General features: G+C 57.8%; 3 protein-coding genes across 5 annotated transcripts; all 3 read left to right on the top strand.

Annotated features, from left to right (window-relative positions):
- The first annotated feature begins 5,340 nt into the window (after positions 1-5,340).
- Positions 5,341-7,815, top strand: C1QA (complement C1q A chain). 2 transcript variants are annotated; one of them, XM_026109011.2, is made up of 3 exons: positions 5,341-5,453; positions 6,443-6,612; positions 6,755-7,815. In XM_026109011.2, exons 1-3 carry the CDS (start codon positions 5,344-5,346, stop codon positions 7,321-7,323), a joined length of 849 nt encoding a protein of 282 aa, XP_025964796.2. In that variant the 5' UTR covers positions 5,341-5,343; the 3' UTR covers positions 7,324-7,815. The 2 variants fall into 2 exon arrangements, with proteins under 2 accessions (XP_025964796.2, XP_064353137.1); XM_064497067.1 differs by lacking the exon at positions 5,341-5,453 and adding an exon at positions 5,936-6,057.
- A 666-nt stretch (positions 7,816-8,481) lies between these two features.
- C1QC (complement C1q C chain) lies at positions 8,482-10,906 on the top strand. The gene is made up of 3 exons (XM_026109010.2): positions 8,482-8,609; positions 9,299-9,488; positions 9,862-10,906. The coding sequence occupies exons 2-3, from the start codon at positions 9,308-9,310 to the stop codon at positions 10,416-10,418; spliced, it is 738 nt and encodes a 245-aa protein (XP_025964795.2). The 5' UTR covers positions 8,482-8,609; positions 9,299-9,307; the 3' UTR covers positions 10,419-10,906.
- A 1,225-nt stretch (positions 10,907-12,131) lies between these two features.
- C1QB (complement C1q B chain) lies at positions 12,132-15,117 on the top strand. 2 transcript variants are annotated; one of them, XM_026109024.2, is made up of 3 exons: positions 12,132-12,214; positions 13,575-13,744; positions 14,062-15,117. In XM_026109024.2, exons 2-3 carry the CDS (start codon positions 13,585-13,587, stop codon positions 14,634-14,636), a joined length of 735 nt encoding a protein of 244 aa, XP_025964809.1. In that variant the 5' UTR covers positions 12,132-12,214; positions 13,575-13,584; the 3' UTR covers positions 14,637-15,117. The 2 variants fall into 2 exon arrangements, with proteins under 2 accessions (XP_025964809.1, XP_025964808.1); XM_026109023.2 differs by having other exon boundaries at positions 12,157-12,261.
- The last annotated feature ends 1,046 nt before the right edge of the window (positions 15,118-16,163 follow it).

Here is a 16,163-nt window from a genome sequence, read left to right as displayed (position 1 = left end):
GCTGCAGGAAACTTCCACTCCATTTTCAGGCCATTATGTCAGGGAAGCTGGACCCTTGCACTGGAACTAGTCTGGAAAGAAGGGCACGCTGTGCTCTGCTGCATGCAGGAGAGCCTGTGACAGCCACTGGATCCTGCCCTCACGGCTGTCTTCTCCCCTGCAGGCTCTTCTCCCCTCTTCTTGCACAGACCCCAGCTGGCTCCTTGCTGTTCAGCCCAGCCCCAGTGCCCGCTGCCTGCAGGAAGGCTTACGGCGCTTTGATCTCTCTTACTTATCTTGAGATGGGGAGAATTGTCTTCTGGATGTGCCCGTTTTTCTCCTCTGACTTTTGACGGAGCCCTGAGTGGCAGGAAGGAGCCAAACCTCAGCCACGGCGACAAGGAAATCATCACCACGTACCGTGGGCAGGATTCTCGGGGAGCTGCCCGCTGACAACCTGTGGTCCTGTGCCTGCACGTTTTGCCGTGCTAGGCTAATCGACCTTCCCAGAGACCCGTGCAAGTAGCCTTTCGCCGCGGGCCAAGTCCCACCGTTCCCCAAAGGGTTTTTGCATTTCTTGTTTGCTCCTCTCCCCAGCCCCAGAGCAGTGCCAGCCCTGCCAGGCGCTGCCGAGCAAGCCTTTGCAGGCAGGTACTCCTGTTGCATGCCTCGGGGCTCCTGGCGTGTTGTCAGCGTAGCTCTAGGCACCCTGCTCTGATCCCGTCTTATTTATGGCACATATTTCCTGTCTTCTCCCAGTTATTATTGCCTGAACTGTTGCAATTTAGATTCCGACTGTGTTTGATTGCAAACTCTCCCAGTCTACAAATTTCAGTGACAAGCATTAGAGCAGCTCATTTACATGCCAAAGTGATCAATCCGGAACTGCTTGTTACACAAGTGAATAAATAAATAAGAGATACATTAAAGAATGGGAAACAATCAACTAAATTAACCAATAGATGTCAAATAATGACAAGCTCTGACATCCATAATAGAGAGCAAGAGGAGGAGGGATGGGATGAGCTTTCCCAGCACTGCCCAGGGCTGCTCAGCACTCGTCTCTGCTATCATCCCGTGAGCCAGCATGGATGTGCATCAATGCCAGCAGGCAGCGAGCAGGGGATAGAACATGAAATCCTGGCTTTGAAACCCCATAGCTGTCTTTCCCCTTTGCACTTGCTCTGTGTAAGCATCTAGGACGCTTGACACATTTTGTGCACTGGGTGGCAAGTGGCCATGCAGTCTGCTTTTCAGCAGACTTTTCAGCCCAAGGTGGCTGCGGGAGGCAGGGGTGGGAGCCCTGGCTGTGTGGCTGATCAGTGGGGTGCTGTGGTCCCTGCTGGGCTCAGGGGTCTCCTCTTAAGGGGCTCGATTAGGGCCACCTGGGGCTTGCAGCACCCACGTGCTCTGGCTGCTCCAGTGTGCCCACACCTCCCCGTCTGCCTCCAGCTCATCCCCCGCTGGCTGTTCACATCATCTGGGGGTCCTCCCAGGCCTCCTTGCCGCTTGCTGGTGCTGGAGCCTGTCACTGGTGATGCCCATGGGGCATTTCCAGCTCGAGGAGCCTCACCACTGCCAGCTGGGCCTGTATCAGCAGCGATAACCTGTTGGGGCTTTGCTAGCCCTCAGGCCTTTGGGCACGGCTTGTCCATCATCGAAGAAACACCCCGGGCATATCAATAAAGGGTCAACGCTTTTTACCTAGGCTCAGAGGGTGCTGCCCTGCTCCCAGCTTGGGGTGTCAGGCCTGCAGCCCTGCTGGAGATGCTCTTGCAAGAAGAAGCTGGACTTTCCTAGCTCCTCGACTTGTGATTGCCGGCTGCAGAAGAAGAGATGCTGGTGTGGTGGCTCCAAACTTGCACCGGGCCGTGCTTCGACGTGTGGCCAACGGAACCCCCAGAGGGTCGCTGCACCCCGGGTTTGGAGAAGGAAGAGGAGCTTTGATGGGCAGGTGACACCAAGCGTGGCTGAAACGGCACTGCCACCTCGTGGCATGCAAGCCCTTTGCTTGTGCCATGCACGGCGCAGTGTCACTGTGTCCTTGGGCCACCACCCCCTCCCTGCTCCCGGAGGTGCTCTGCGGGGACAGCCTGGTGTGGAAGGAGAGCCGGGGTGGAGCTATTATACGTTTGAGTTCTTGCTTTTTGCTCAGAATGAGACAGAGCCTCTGGAGTCCACAGGAATGGGGTGGCTCCTTCTGGGGGCTGCCAGCAGCTGGCATGTTTTCAGGACAATAGCAGATTTTTACCATATTTGCCACCCAGATGCTGAAGAGCTGGCTGGGCTGCTCCCCGTCCTCAGGTCCACCTGCCATCTCCACCAGTGCTGGGCCCATGTAAGGGTAGACAGAGACCCTATAGAAGCACCGGCTTGGAGGGGGCCGTGGACTCAGAGAGGTGTAGGAAGGGAAGAGGGTCTCTTGGAGCTGCAGATGTCCAAGCTGCAGATGAAGAGGAGGAGGAGAAGGGCTCAGGAGCGGGGAGAGGAAAGCCTGGCTTGGAAGTAGCATCCCACAAAGTCAAGCAAGTGGGGCTAAGCATCACTCAAGAGTCCCAAGGACCTGGAAGAGACATTGTCAGGCCCAACACAACTTCCATGAGAAGCTGGAAACCTGTGGCCAGCTCCCTGTAATTCAGCATTTAAATGGGGTGAAGGGGACACACAGGGTACAGGGACACTGGGACACAAACATCCATCAACCTTGGATGAAATGATGGAGCAGTCTCATTTTGGCTGTGTATTAACAAAGGGCAATAGGGCAGAAATACAATTACTGTCCAGAAACACTCTTTTGTGGAAGGTAGGTCTTTTCAAACTAACCTGTCATCTTTTCTTGACACGATTACAGGTCTAGTTGATAAAGGAACTGTGTTGATAGAATAAAATTGCATTTCTTCTGGGCATCTGATTTATTGCTGGGTGACATTTTGATTAAAAATGGGTATTGTATTGCATTAAGAGGGCATATATTCAATGAATTAAAGACCATCTCACTGAAAGCTCTCCAAAGGTAATTATTAATGGAGATATACTGATGAGCGAAGTTTTGTCTGATGAGGGTCTCTGGGACTGATTCTTGGTCTCACACTAGTCATTCACTTTTTCAGCTATTTCAGGAATTATACAACAACTCCCCTGGGGGCACTGGAGGCAGAGGGAGGGGGGGATGGAGGGTTGTGCCAGTCACCTCTGGCCTTGGGACCACCTTGATCCCAGTTCTTGCACCATCCCCTTTCCCTGTACATCATCCCCCCAATGTCCAGATAGTTCTGTTTGCCTTGTTGACCCAGATGCCCCTTTTTTCACTTTTTCAGTGCAGCTGTAACAGGATAGGGACTCTTGAAAAGAGACTCTGCGTGAATATGGATCCGAAAGGCCTGTCTTAGCTGCCTGCTGTTTCCTGTCCCCTTGAGGAAGGATTTTCCATCCCAATGTAGCCTGGTGTGTCCCAAAGGACTCCCTTGCCCTGCAGCATGGAGGCTATTCGCCTGCTGGGGTTATCACAGCACATCTCATTTCACTCCTCCCTGCCGTGACAGGGCCATTTTGGCCCGTATTGGTGTCGTTTTGGTCTCTTTTCTGGCAGAGCCTTAGGCTGGGGTGACCTTCCCTGGGCTTGGCGGTGCAAGGCATGATTTTTTTTGGTTGTGCAGATCTGAGTCAGCTCCTGGGGCTGCCTGGGGTCGGCTAATGCTGGTTTGAGGACAGTCACACTCCCTTCAAGGGGACCCTGCAGACAGCCTGGGTGCCAGCACATCCCCATCATGTCCCACAGCGTCCTGGCCCTGCTGAGCCACATGGATACCTGCTGGACCCTCTGCGACGGGGGTTACAAGGAGGGGTCAGTCCCTGACAGCTAAGTATCGCCAGCTGGATGACACCCGCATCCTCGCCGTGGTCCCCAGCGGAGCTGCAGCCAGAGCAGGGTGCTGTCGAGGGAGCAACGCCAGCAGCAGCCCTGTTGCACTCGCCCGCCCGGCCGAGCTGGCAGAAGCGGGAATGCGAGCGGGATGCTGAGCCGATCACAGGCGGCTTCCGAATCTCCTGCAGTGCCGTTTTTCCGAGCCCGGTGAAGGACGTGGAAGAAGCTGCTTAATCACATCCAGCTTTCAGACGCCACCATCACGAGAGATGAAACCGGGAGAGGGAGGGGGAGCCCACGAAAACGCTGGCAGCAGCAGAATTGACAAAATTGGCTGCAGATGAGAGGCTGGATATCAAAGACAGTCCCGCTCCGCTCATCATCCTGAGAGGGAGCTGTCAGCGGGGACTGGGGGAGCCCGGCCCAGCCAAGCCGGGCATCCCGTGGATGCCAGTGCCATCTAGTGTCCATGTCACCTGTCACCTCCAGCGACGGCAGAGCCATCGGCAGTTGTGCATTCTCTGCATTCGTGCTTCTTTATGCCCATCGCATGGCCCTGGTCCAGCCTGCTGCGGGGCTGGGGTGGGAGAGGAGAAAAGCAGAGCCGGGCTGGGCTGCAGATGTGATGTTAAGGGGAAGGCAAGAGGGAGAGCACGGGCGCACGTACGTGCGTGCACGGTGTGGTGCAGTGATCTGTGATCTGCTTAATCCGTGATCTGCTGCAAGCACATGTGCACACATGGGGACATCCCTGTAAGCAGGAGTGTTCAGGTGTTGTATACGCGCGCAGCGTGTGTGTGCACATGCATAAGGCTGAGAAGAAGAGACTCACAAAGAGGAAGCTTAGATCCCCATTGCTTTGCTTTTTTTCCCTGACAAGGATGAATATGTTCTTCACAGTGGAGCAAATGCACCAGGCCTCAGCGAAGGGGTGAGTGGTTGAGCAGTGAGTGAGGGGAGAGCTTGAAGCAGAGACACAAAGGTGGGAGTTAAGAAATGGGCCCCGGAAAAGGTGAAATGAGAGGGGTGCAGGTGAGAAGGAGAGTGATGGGGCAGGAAACGGGCGAGGGCTGAAGACTGGGGTGAGATGGGAACGAGGAGTGGGACTGGCTGGAAGCTAGGATCCAGGGATGCACCCGGGGCAGCAAACACTGGCATTTGCTCTGGTTTCTCTTCCAAGAGCCGGTCACTGAACTAGCCCCTTGCTGCAGCAGTCGCTGCTTTCCAGCACACACGAAGGGCTCGTCTGTCCTGCCAGCAGCTCTCTGCACCGAGAGCCTGTGCAAATGTAGCTTAGCATCTGCAGGATACCGCGCTGCTGGGCTGGATGGGAACCTCCTTCCTAGGGAGCTGGAAGAGGCCAGCATTTCTGCTGAACAAGCCATCCCTGTCGATGTCTGGCACAGCCAAGACTGACCATGGGTCAAGCACCAAAAGGGGAACTAGGCGAAGAAGCGAAACTTGACACTTCTCTTCCCCAATCAGGCAAACTGCCATGCATGCAAGTACATCCCCCCACCCTGCTCCTCTTCCTCCCTGATCCCGGGGAAGAGCTGCCAGAAAATAGAGCTGCCTCCTCAGACTGCTCCGTCCTCAGCCTGGAAAGGAGGTAAGTCACCCTAAAGAGCCATGACATGTCCCTCTGCCACAGCCCCCCAGTCCTTGCTCCCTGGCCCCCTTCTTTCTCCCTCTGCTCCCCCAGAAAAAAAGGAGAGAAAATGGTGTGGGAGTCAAATCTGCCCTCTCTTCATGGCATGGATGTGGGCACCTCTGGGCTCTGCAGGGCTGAGCACCCTGGGCTTCGGGGCAGGTCTGTGTGCTCGGGAGGTCCCTCATCTCTCCCAGATCTGTGCAGTGGGGATCTGAATCCCCCCCCCCCCAACCTATCCCCTGTCCTGGCTCTGCAGGGGTTGGGCTCTCCCAGTGGTGGGATAGTCCTGGGGGCTTGCGTCCTGTCTGGGTTGTTCCTGCGTCTTTTCTTTGCTGCCCCAGAGCTTGAGCCTTCTCTGAAAGCAACTGTTGGTGCTGCCTGGGTGATTAGGGCAAGAGAAACATCCCTAGGAGGCAAATTTCCACTTCAGCTCTTTAAACCGTTGGCACAGAGTGATGGTGAGGGCTGGTGGCAAGGGCAAAGCCTTTGGTTACTCTTTTATTGACTGATGCCTGAGAAACCCTGGGAGAAGATATCCTTTCGTGGAGTCATCTTCACCACCGTAAGTGTTGTCCTCTTATGTGATCAGTCCATGCGTGGGCAATGTGGTAGATCTGTGCGTGCACTTCTGTCCGAGCACACAGACGCATCGCACGTGTCCATAGGTCCGGACAGGGACTTGTTTCTGATTGCACATCTGTGTCCCTGGTGCAGCTGTCCCTGTGCATGGACATATCTGCATGACTGGGTTTGGATGATGCTACAGGTGTGGAAGCACGTCACCTTAAGTCTAGTTCTTGTCTTTGTAGTGCAGGGATTTGGGCAGGGGTGCATGCACGTGGGTGTGCGCTGAGGAGGGCCCTACACTCACCTCTGGGGAGTGGAGCTTGCGTGTGGGTGTCGTGTGCCTGCCTCCATCCCAAATTCCCCCGCTCTTGTGTTTGCAGAGGCAGGATGCGGCTCCGGTTGTGGCTGGTGACCGGCGTGCTGGCGGCAGTCCTCGGCACGACCTTGCCCCAGGAGACCGTGTGTCGGGCACCAGATGGCAAGAACGGCGTGCCGGGGGTCCCTGGCCTTAATGGGAGGCCAGGACAGAAAGGGGACATGGGAGAGCCAGGTAAGGGAGGAGCTGGGTACATGCGGTGCTGGGAACCTCAGGCCCCGTGGCAGAAGCATCGTGGGCTGTTGGCGCAGATCCCGTGAGACTCCAGATGTGCCAGCCATGGTGCAAACCGAGCTTCTTCATCGCCTCTCCCCAGGGAAACCAGCGCGAAGAACCGGCATCCGTGGGCCCAAAGGGGATGAAGGCGAGCCGGGGCCTCCTGGCAACCCAGGAAATCAAGGCTACCACGGTCCAAGTGGCCCCCCTGGGCTCCCAGGAGAGCCGGGGCCGAAGGGGGCCAAGGGGAAGGCTGGCAACATCAAGGAGCAGCCACGACCTGCCTTCTCGGCCTCGCGGAAGTACCCGCCACAGAGGGGCAACACCGTGGTGTTCGACAACGTCATCACCAACCAGGAAAACTCCTACAACGCCCTGACCGGGGTGTTCACCTGTCGCATCCCTGGCCTTTACTACTTTGCCTACCAGGTCATCTCCAGCGGAGACCTCTGTCTGAGCATCACCAAGAACAGGGAGAACGTGGTCAGCTTCTGCGACAACAACAGTCGCAATATCCTGCAGGTGAACTCGGGCAGCAGTGTGCTCAGCCTGGCCAAAGACGACACGGTCTCTGTGACCACCAACCCCCTGAAAATCAACATGATTTACAGCGGCTCCGAGGCAGACAGCGTCTTCAGTGGCTTCATGCTGTTCCCGCAAACGGGCTGATGGACCATCGGCTTCCCGCTGGCCAGCCCGGACCTGACCCGCTTAGCACCAGAGCATCGCCGTGTGCATGTGCGTGTGTTTTTGTGCCCCACAAGCGCATAGGGTGGCTTTATGTCACGGCTGTTGGGGCTGTCCTAGCACAGGGGACAGCCGTGAACTCTGCTACTGCCCCAGGACTGTGCTTCTACCAGTGTCATGAAGTGTCCGGGCTGCAGGTGACCACCGCAGCGATGAGACCTTTGCCTCCAGGCTGGGCTGAGGACTCTCGGCTCCAGCAGCGCTTTCTGCTCCCGTGTTCTGATGTCCCACGCCAGAGGGGATCAGTTGTCACCAGGGCCATTCAACAGCTGTGGCTCTTTGTTCCCGAATGGGAAATCGCCACATGCCACCGCTTTTGCTGCACTAACCATTGCAAACGCCTTTCTGGCACAAGGCCACTATTGCCTTTCACATCCTTCCCATCGGCACAAATAAAGCCCCTCTTCCCTGACAGCCGTTTGGTTTTTCTTTCCTATTCATGCACCTTCCCCAAACCACTGGTGTCCTGGGCCACTTCCCAAGCTGCACAGAAAAAAAAGCAATGCCAGTTTGTCCCGGGCCAAGCACAGACCCCGATTGCAAAGGTAGAGTGGCAGTGGGGAACTGAGCGTACGAGCAAAGCCAGCACTTCGAGGGAGGAAAAGGGGAAATCTCCGGGACTAGCCTATATGTAGCTTTTCCCCGATGAGTAAGAGCCCAAGCCATCAGGGAAACTGCATGGGTGCCAAACACCAGGACTGCTGCTCGGAGGAGCTGCTCAGCTCAGTCCCACCGTTCCCAAGGCAGTGAGGACGAGGCCAGGTCACCTTCTTTGGAGCCCCAACATTCATCTGTCATCCCAGCATCTCCTCTCCAGGCTGGCCTAAGTTCACAGCCAGGCCTTGCAGCAGCCCTTCTCCCTTGCACGGACGGCTCTGGCTTCGCAGAGCTGGTGCAAAGGTCTGTTCCCACCCCGCTTGCTGCCCTTCCTCCAGAAAAGCGGTAAGGATGGAGGAAAAGGGTGCGGGTCTTGCTGGGCAGGCAGGAAAGTGCTTGCTCAGAGGAAACGGTCAGACAGGAGGATGTGAAACTCGGGTGGGGGCCAGCCGGGGGGTTGTGGCTCCTTAAGGGCCCTTTCCTAACCGGGAGGCTTCCTCCGGGAGGGTGTTGCAGAGGCAGCTCCGCGCCGTGCTGTGCCGGGAGGCAGCGGAGCAGCAGCCGGAGCTCTCAGCGGTGCAGGACCCTGCGCCCTGCATCCCCCGCCGGAGGTGAGAGCCGTAGAGGGGTCTGTCCTTCTGGGGTGAGCAGCGCGGGGACGGGGGGGCAAGCGGCATGGTGCAGGGCTGGGCTGTGAGAGGAGGAGGAGGGAGGCACTGCCAGGCATCCTGGTTGCACGGCTACGAGGGGGAGGAGGGGTCCACTCACCCCTGCTGTGGGGAGCAGGGGGAAGACCCGTTCCTCAGGGACAGGCACAGTCCTGGGACATCCCTGATGGACAGGGACTTGCAGGGGGGACCATGACAGGCAGAGCCGGGAAAATCAGGCTGCTGCTGGCAGAAGGGTGAGATCAGCAGGGTCCGGGAAGCAAATACCCGCTGAGCACAGTGCAGCTCTCTGCAGCAGTGTGCACATGGGCTGGGGGCTCTGGCCACCGAACCAGGGGAGGTCGGAGCTGGCTACGGGTAGCACAGGACCTCACGGTTTCTTCCAGACTCAGAGTCCATCAGGGGGTCGATGACAAGCCCGGGGGCCGTCTCCACACCTCTGCCTCCCCCATGCCTGGCAACGGGCATGGGGAGCCCGTGAGGAGCCAGGGGCCCCCGGTGCTGTGAGCCTTGTCCCCTGGCTGCCCCATGCTGCAGCACCCCGTAGCGTGGTGCCTCACTAGCCCCGTGGTCTCCAAGCCACCCTGCAGTGGCCCTCACACCAGCACTCTCTTTCCCTTTCCACGCTCCAGAGCACCAAAATGGGGCAGAGCTTTCAGGAGCAGCTCGGTCTGGCCCTCACCCTCCTGCTCCTTTCCCTGGGGGCTGCAGTGACCGGAGACACCAACCACAACTGCTATGGGGCTCCAGGCCTGCCGGGTATGCCGGGCATGCCAGGCAAGGACGGCCGGGATGGGCTGAAGGGAGCCAAAGGCGAGCCAGGTGAGTGAGCAAGGAGGGGGACCATGGAGCCTGCTAAAGTGGGGGGCTGTTGCATCTGCTGTGGCCCGTCTGCCTCCATCACTGGCCATGGAGAGCAGCTTCCCTGCAGCCGGATCTGTGCTGGGAGAAGCTTTGTCCATGGCAGTTTGGACAGGGCAGCCAGAAACCCCAAGCTGCTCTGCTAGTCCGGAGCATGGATGCTTTCCCTGGAACTGCTCAGGGTTGCCAGCAGTTCTGCAGGCAGGGCAGGAGGAGAGGAGGCTGGAGGGAAGAACACCTCCCTGTCTCAGAGAAGGGGGTGGAGGGGCCTTTCCCCACAGCCTGCCATGCTGACTGACCCCTCTTCACCCCCACCACCACCACCACCCCACAGGCATCCCAGCCATTGCTGCTACTCACGGGCCCAAAGGTATGAAAGGGGAACCAGGCAGTCCTGGCTGGCCCGGCAAGACTGGCCCTGCCGGTCCCCCGGGTCCTCGCGGAGACCCGGGAGTGATGGGCACTGCTGGAGAGCCGGGTGCAGCCGGCGGCTACAAGCAGAAGCACCAGTCAGCGTTTTCAGTGACGAGGCAGACCAGCGTACACCCCCTGAAGGACGTCCCCGTGGTGTTCAACCGTGTCATCAGCAACACAAACGACGACTACAACACCACCACGGGCATATTCACGTGCAAGCTCCCCGGCCTCTACTACTTTGTCTTCCACGCTTCGCAGACCGCCAACCTCTGCGTCCTGCTCTACAAGAACAGGAGTAAGGTGGCCAGCTTCTGTGACCACAAGACCAATACCATGCAGGTCACCTCGGGTGGGATCCTCCTCCGTCTGGAAGCTGGAAACCACATCTGGCTGGCGGTGAATGATTACAACGGCATGGTGGGCATCAGCGGCTCCGACAGCGTCTTCTCAGGATTCCTGCTCTTCCCGGACTAGGGGACGGACAGATCCCACCCCAGCACGCTGAGCTCCTCTCCCTGCCATGCGAATGCTGTCACTCACTGCCAGGCCTTTGCTAACGCCTCACCATTGCAAAGTTTGTCTGCTGGGCTGGAAGACCCAGTGAGGGTGTCAGCCCCAGCAGCTGACCACAACACCTGAGCTGGGGACCAAGTGGGCTGAATATTGAGAACAAGCCTATCTGGCTGCATCTGTGCCCAGAGGGACACTACCCAGCTCCTGAGGACCTGCTGGCATTGCCATGTGCAGCATAACACACAGGTCACTCACCTCCTGCCCTGATAACCCCACGGTACCTTCTGCTGCCCAGACCCAGGGTCCAAAGGTGTTTCTGGGTCTCCCCTTCCCACGAGTTGTATCAGGGACAGGCACAAGCCAAGCGGCCTGGAGCAGGCTTGCAGCAGGTGCTTTGCTGTTATCTGGCTGTGGAAAGAGTCAATAAACTTTCCCCCAGTGTGCCTGGACCAGCGTCATTTTTTTTCCTTCATACTTGGCTTTCTGCAGGCAAAGCCCATGCACGACAGGATGGATGTGGTGTGCAACACGTGTATGTGAGCGTATGAGAAAAAAACGGGTGTCCTTGAGCCCTTGCTGGCCCGGCCATCCTCAGCTTCAGCGAGTGACAGACACAGTCCATAAGCCCAGTTTTGCTCTGCTGGGGTGGAGGGTAGGAGCCACAGCTGCACTGATTGCAGGAAGGACATGATTCCTGTGACCACACACGGTCCCAGCCTACGGGGCACCCAAGGCTCTTCGTGGCAGGGGTGCTGGAATCCCCCGTCCTGCCCAAGTGCATGCAATTTGGTTACAGAGGGCCACAAACCGCACAGCAAAACACACAGCCAGGCCTCAGGCAACTGGGACATCCCCAGTCTCACCAGTGACCGCCCCACTGATTTCAGAGCACTTCTGAAGGGCTCCGCCACCCCAGAAGGTGCAGAGCAGGCACCAGGGACTTATCTGGGGACTGACTCTTTGCTGCCAGCTCAGAACAAGTGGTGAAAGGGTGCCTGGGGGGGTTATATGGGGTTAGCAGGAGCTCAGCACTGGAAGCACAGGTGCAGGGACAGGATCCAGCCTCAGGCCAAACCTGAGGAGCTTTTGCAAGGGAGAGCAGGGTTTCCACAATGTCCAAGTGGAGGATGCTCAGCTCTTGGCTGGAGGGGGCTAATGGTTATGGCCTTGGGAGATGGCTCTTCTTTGGTGTCTTGAGCTGTCACCCTCAGTGACCATCCAGTGCTGCAGTGAGCTGCCCGGGGAAGAGATATGAGCCACATCCGAAGATCTGGCTCACCTCTGCCGTGTGCAGCAGGACACCGGTTAGCAGCCCCACCATAGCAGGCCTGAGCATGGCTTGCTCCTAGTGAGGAGCATTAACCTCAACAGGACTGGCCTGGATCTATGCAGGTGCCACATGGACAAAGACAAGGACCTCTTGGAGGACTACCCAGACCTTGCCTTGACCTCATGGCAGCATTCGCCGTAGCAAGCATGACATTAGACAGGGCCCTGAAGCACCATATGCCTGAAGGGCCCCAGGGCGTTGTCCGGGGTCTTCGTGTTCTGCTGAGCTGGTGGATAGCACTTGTAGGGGATATGAAAGTGCCAGTGAAGAAAGCAGAGGAGCTAAAGATAAAAAAAAAAGGGATGTGGCCAAATCTTTTCACAATACTTAGTTTGCATCAAACTTCTGCTTCCCTCCGGGGCCATTCCCAAGCAGGACTCCGCTGTGTCCTGTTCCATTTCCCGGTTCGTGCCACAAGAAGCTCAAGGTAAGAGTGAGCCGCTGGCAGGACTGAGACCCAGCTCCCTCCCGCAGGTAGGAACGCAGGGGGAACCTGGCAGCGCTGGGATGACAGTCACCCCGTGCGTAGGGCTCCTGAAGGGACCAAACCAGCCGCTGGCACTTTGCTGTGGCCTGGGACGGAAGAGAAAGGGGGCTGCTGGAGCTGGGGGTGATGGAGATGCTTGCCTGGGACCCCAGCCCTTTGTGCCCCACTGAGAAGAAGGGGAGAGGGAAAGGGAAGATAAGAAAGGCCCGGAGGGGTTATCAGGGACTGAGCGGCAGTCTGAAAGGTGCCCTGGGGATGGCTCCCTGCCATGAGATGCTCTTTTTATCTGCCCGAGCTTGAGCTGGGAGCCTGAGAATTGGCCTGGTGCCTGCCGTGTCTGAATTAGAGATGCCACGGCTGGAGGAGCTGACTCGCCTGCCTCTTTTCCCACTGATCCCTGGGAAAATCACCCCTGGAAGAACCCCTCTGAGGCCAGAGAGTGTGGCTGGGATGTTATCATGTCTGGATACAGTTCAAAAATGCCCAGGGCTAAGCCTAAACCAGGCAGCACCAGGAGCCTGGGGAAGCAGCTCAGCTGTAGGATGCAGGTAGGGCAATAGGACCACAGGGACTGGAGGCTGATTTGACTGTCTCCAAAAGGCTGGTGAGATGTAGAAATGCTCCTGAGATATAGAAGACCTGTTGCAGGACACAACTGGGAGCCCACAGGGGTTAGGAGGGGAGGTTTGGGGGTATCTTTTCTATCTGTGGGGACTAAAGCTGGTTCTCTGATATGCTGGTGGAAAGCGAGAGAGATCCCCTTGCAGACGATGAAGCTGCTCTGGCTTGGAGAAGGATTTGGCCCTACGTGTTATGGTCCTGGGATGGGTTGGAGAATATCTTCTCTCAGGGAGCCCTGGGAAGTCAGAGCAGGGTCCTGCGGCACGTAAGCGTGCTGCCCTTCTCCGGCAGCCCAGCTGCAGCCAGCGCAGCCTCCTGCTTCCCTGCTGCTCTCTGCACAGCAGCACGACCAAGCCGGACAGGAGGCCTCCGGGACAGGCTAACCTGTCCCCTAATATTCATCCGGCTGAAGCTCTGGGCACTTCTATACTGCAATATAAGAGCTGGAAGAGACTGGTCCCTCCCTAGGGCAAAAGCTTCCCCATGCTCCAAGGAGTGGGTCCCTCCGAGGCCAGGATCAGGGTGGATTTGGCTCCATAGCAGGGTGTTTCCCCTCCCTGATGGGATTAACCAGAGTTGCTTCTAGGCATTGCTCTCCAGAGCTGTGCCGAGCGGCTGCTCCATCCCTCCCACTACCTGAGGACCTGCAGCCCTGCAGCATCTTTCTGTGCTCCCGCAGGGAAAACGAGATGCGGACGGTGGGGCTGATGCTGGTCTGCCTGGCTGGAGGGCAGCTGGCAAGTGCCACACTCTGCAAGACCTACGGCACCATCCCGGGCATCCCCGGGTCGCCAGGCCAGCCTGGCAGCAACGGCATTGACGGGGCGAACGGCGAAAAGGGGGAGCGAGGTAAGGAGGAGGCTGCGGGTGGGGAAAACATCGTTCTACTAAGGGCAAGAGCAGGCAAAAGGCAGTGCGAGGCCTGGGAAACCAACCCGACAGGGATCACTGCCCACCAGGACAGTGAGGGTCTCTGAGGTGTCACCAGGTGAGTGACAGTCAGGGACAAGAGGGACCAGACAGGCTGGAGCAGCAGGAAGAAAACACGCTAAGAAACCTGGGGAGGGAGGACATACAGATCAGAAAGCAGCGGGAGTTACGTGTGTCGGGTGGGCAGCCATGCTGGCTCAGCTGCAACCGTAAAAACTGTTCCTCCTCTTTTCTAGGTCCCCCTGGCCACGTGGAGGATGAAGAAGAGATTGGGGAGAAGGGAGAGCCAGGGGCACCGGGGTACCCTGGGAAGTTTGGCCCCAAGGGCCCCATGGGTTCAAAGGGACTTCCAGGCCCCATGGGTCCCCCCGGGCCCCAGGGAGACTCCGGCGACTACAAGGCCACTCTGAAGTCCGCCTTCTCGGCTGCCAGGATGATTAGCATCCTGCCACGCCGAGAGCAGCCCATCCGCTTCGACCGCATCATTACCAACGAGAACAGCCACTACGAGAACCGGTACGGCCGCTTCACCTGCCGGATCCCCGGCATCTACTACTTCACCTACCACATCACATCCAAAGGCAACCTGTGCATCAACATAAAGAAAGGCCGGGGTGGCAGCAAGGGCCAGAAAGTGGTGACTTTCTGTGACTTCGTGCAAAGCAGCTACCAGGTGACCACGGGTGGTGTGGTGCTCAAGATGGCAGCGGAAGAGTCCGTCTGGCTGGAGCCGACGGAGAAGAACTCCGTCATAGGCATCGAAGGGGCTGACAGCATCTTCTCTGGCTTCCTGATCTTCCCCGAGGTTTAGCCTGCTGCGGACACCACCCGGACCCCCTCTGCAGCCCCTTTCCTGCTACTGGCCCTAACCCGGGATTTGCTTCTGCTTCTCCGTCTCTGAGCCTGGTCCTGGAGCTTTCCCAGCTCCTGGGTACCACCAGGGAGGAGGGAAGGGAGAGCAGCCTTCAAAATCGCACAGCACGCCAAAGTCTGCCGGCCCAAAGACCGAAGCAGGAACGGCCGGGCCAAGGGCAGCAAGGAGTGACCACGTCAAATGTTTGGGTGAGAAACAAGCAGTCTGCCTCCCGCGACACGGCAGGATGCCTGGCTGGGCCATTCGCAGCAAGCGCGGTGGGATCACAGACCTGTGCTTTTCCCAGGCCGGGAGACGCTGGATAAAGCCACCCACACCGCTTCCCAGGACACTGCTTCTTGCACATCAAGGTGCAGACCAGGCTCACTAGCACCTCATCGCTGCTGAGCAGAGCCAGTCAATAAATGCAATTCGTGCTACAAACCCCGCTGAGTAAACGCATCTCCTTATAGAGCCGCCCAGAGAAAGTCCCAGCCCAGGGTTAGCAAAAAAAGAGTGGAAGTCCAGTCTCTAGCAGTGGGAACATAGCGGGAAAACTGGGGACACTGGGTACTGGGAGTGTATGGGGAGCCACTGGAGATGGTGATGTGCTATGGAGCCTGGTAGGATCAGGGGACACCGCATCTGTCCTAGCCCTTGGGGGGGGGGGGGGTGACAACAACCTCCCCAGAATCTCGTCAGAGACTTGCTTAAGGCAAGATGAACCACGTCTATCTGGGGAAGTCAAAGCCTGCTGCCATGATTGAATAAACCCTCCCTGAGCCCCTCCAAAGCCCATCAGCCCCATTCCCGATGAGAGGACAAATGCATCCGATGGGGATGGTGGTTTCAGAGCACATCCGCAGCCTGGCTACAGACACTAGCCCGAAAGGCACCTATACGCAGGTACACCTGACTCCTCCGGTAGGGCTGTACAGCCCCATAGCTGCTAGCCCCTAATGCAACGGGTCCTATAGAGCGGTCCTATAGCCACAGTAAAGGATCAAAAAATGCAAACCCTATAGCTCAGCGATCTCCCCTCCAGAAATGGCTTTATCACCAGCGGAGCTGACAGTCCCAAGGGCCCCTAGATGGAGGACCCCAAGGACATCCTTCCCCTGGGGCAGGTGACAATCCAGGGCTGTACCTGTAAATGCCGCAGCAGGTTGCCTGCAGCCCCCAGGCACGGCAGGCAGTACCAGGAGCTGCGGGCTCCCGTTTTGTCCAGGACGGTTTGCCGGCAGATGGCACTGGAGACTGAATCAGCCCAGACCTCGCAATCTGGACCGTCCCGGTCCCACAGGCTGGGAGGCCAAAAGCTTGCAGGGACCGGGCAGAAGCGTGCGGCTCAGCTCTGCCTTGCCTATAGGGTCTGGGAGGAGGCTTCAAGGCACCGGTCACGATTAATGCTGCTTCTTGCAGCCCTGCGCTAATGCCTACTCCTCACCACCTCTCTGCTTGGTCCTTCCCCCAGCCAAGTCTGGC

This window comes from Dromaius novaehollandiae, chromosome 24, assembly GCF_036370855.1.
Source record: "Dromaius novaehollandiae isolate bDroNov1 chromosome 24, bDroNov1.hap1, whole genome shotgun sequence".
Classification (NCBI taxonomy): Eukaryota; Metazoa; Chordata; class Aves; order Casuariiformes; family Dromaiidae; genus Dromaius; species Dromaius novaehollandiae.
This window is presented reverse-complemented; position numbering and strand designations above follow the sequence as displayed.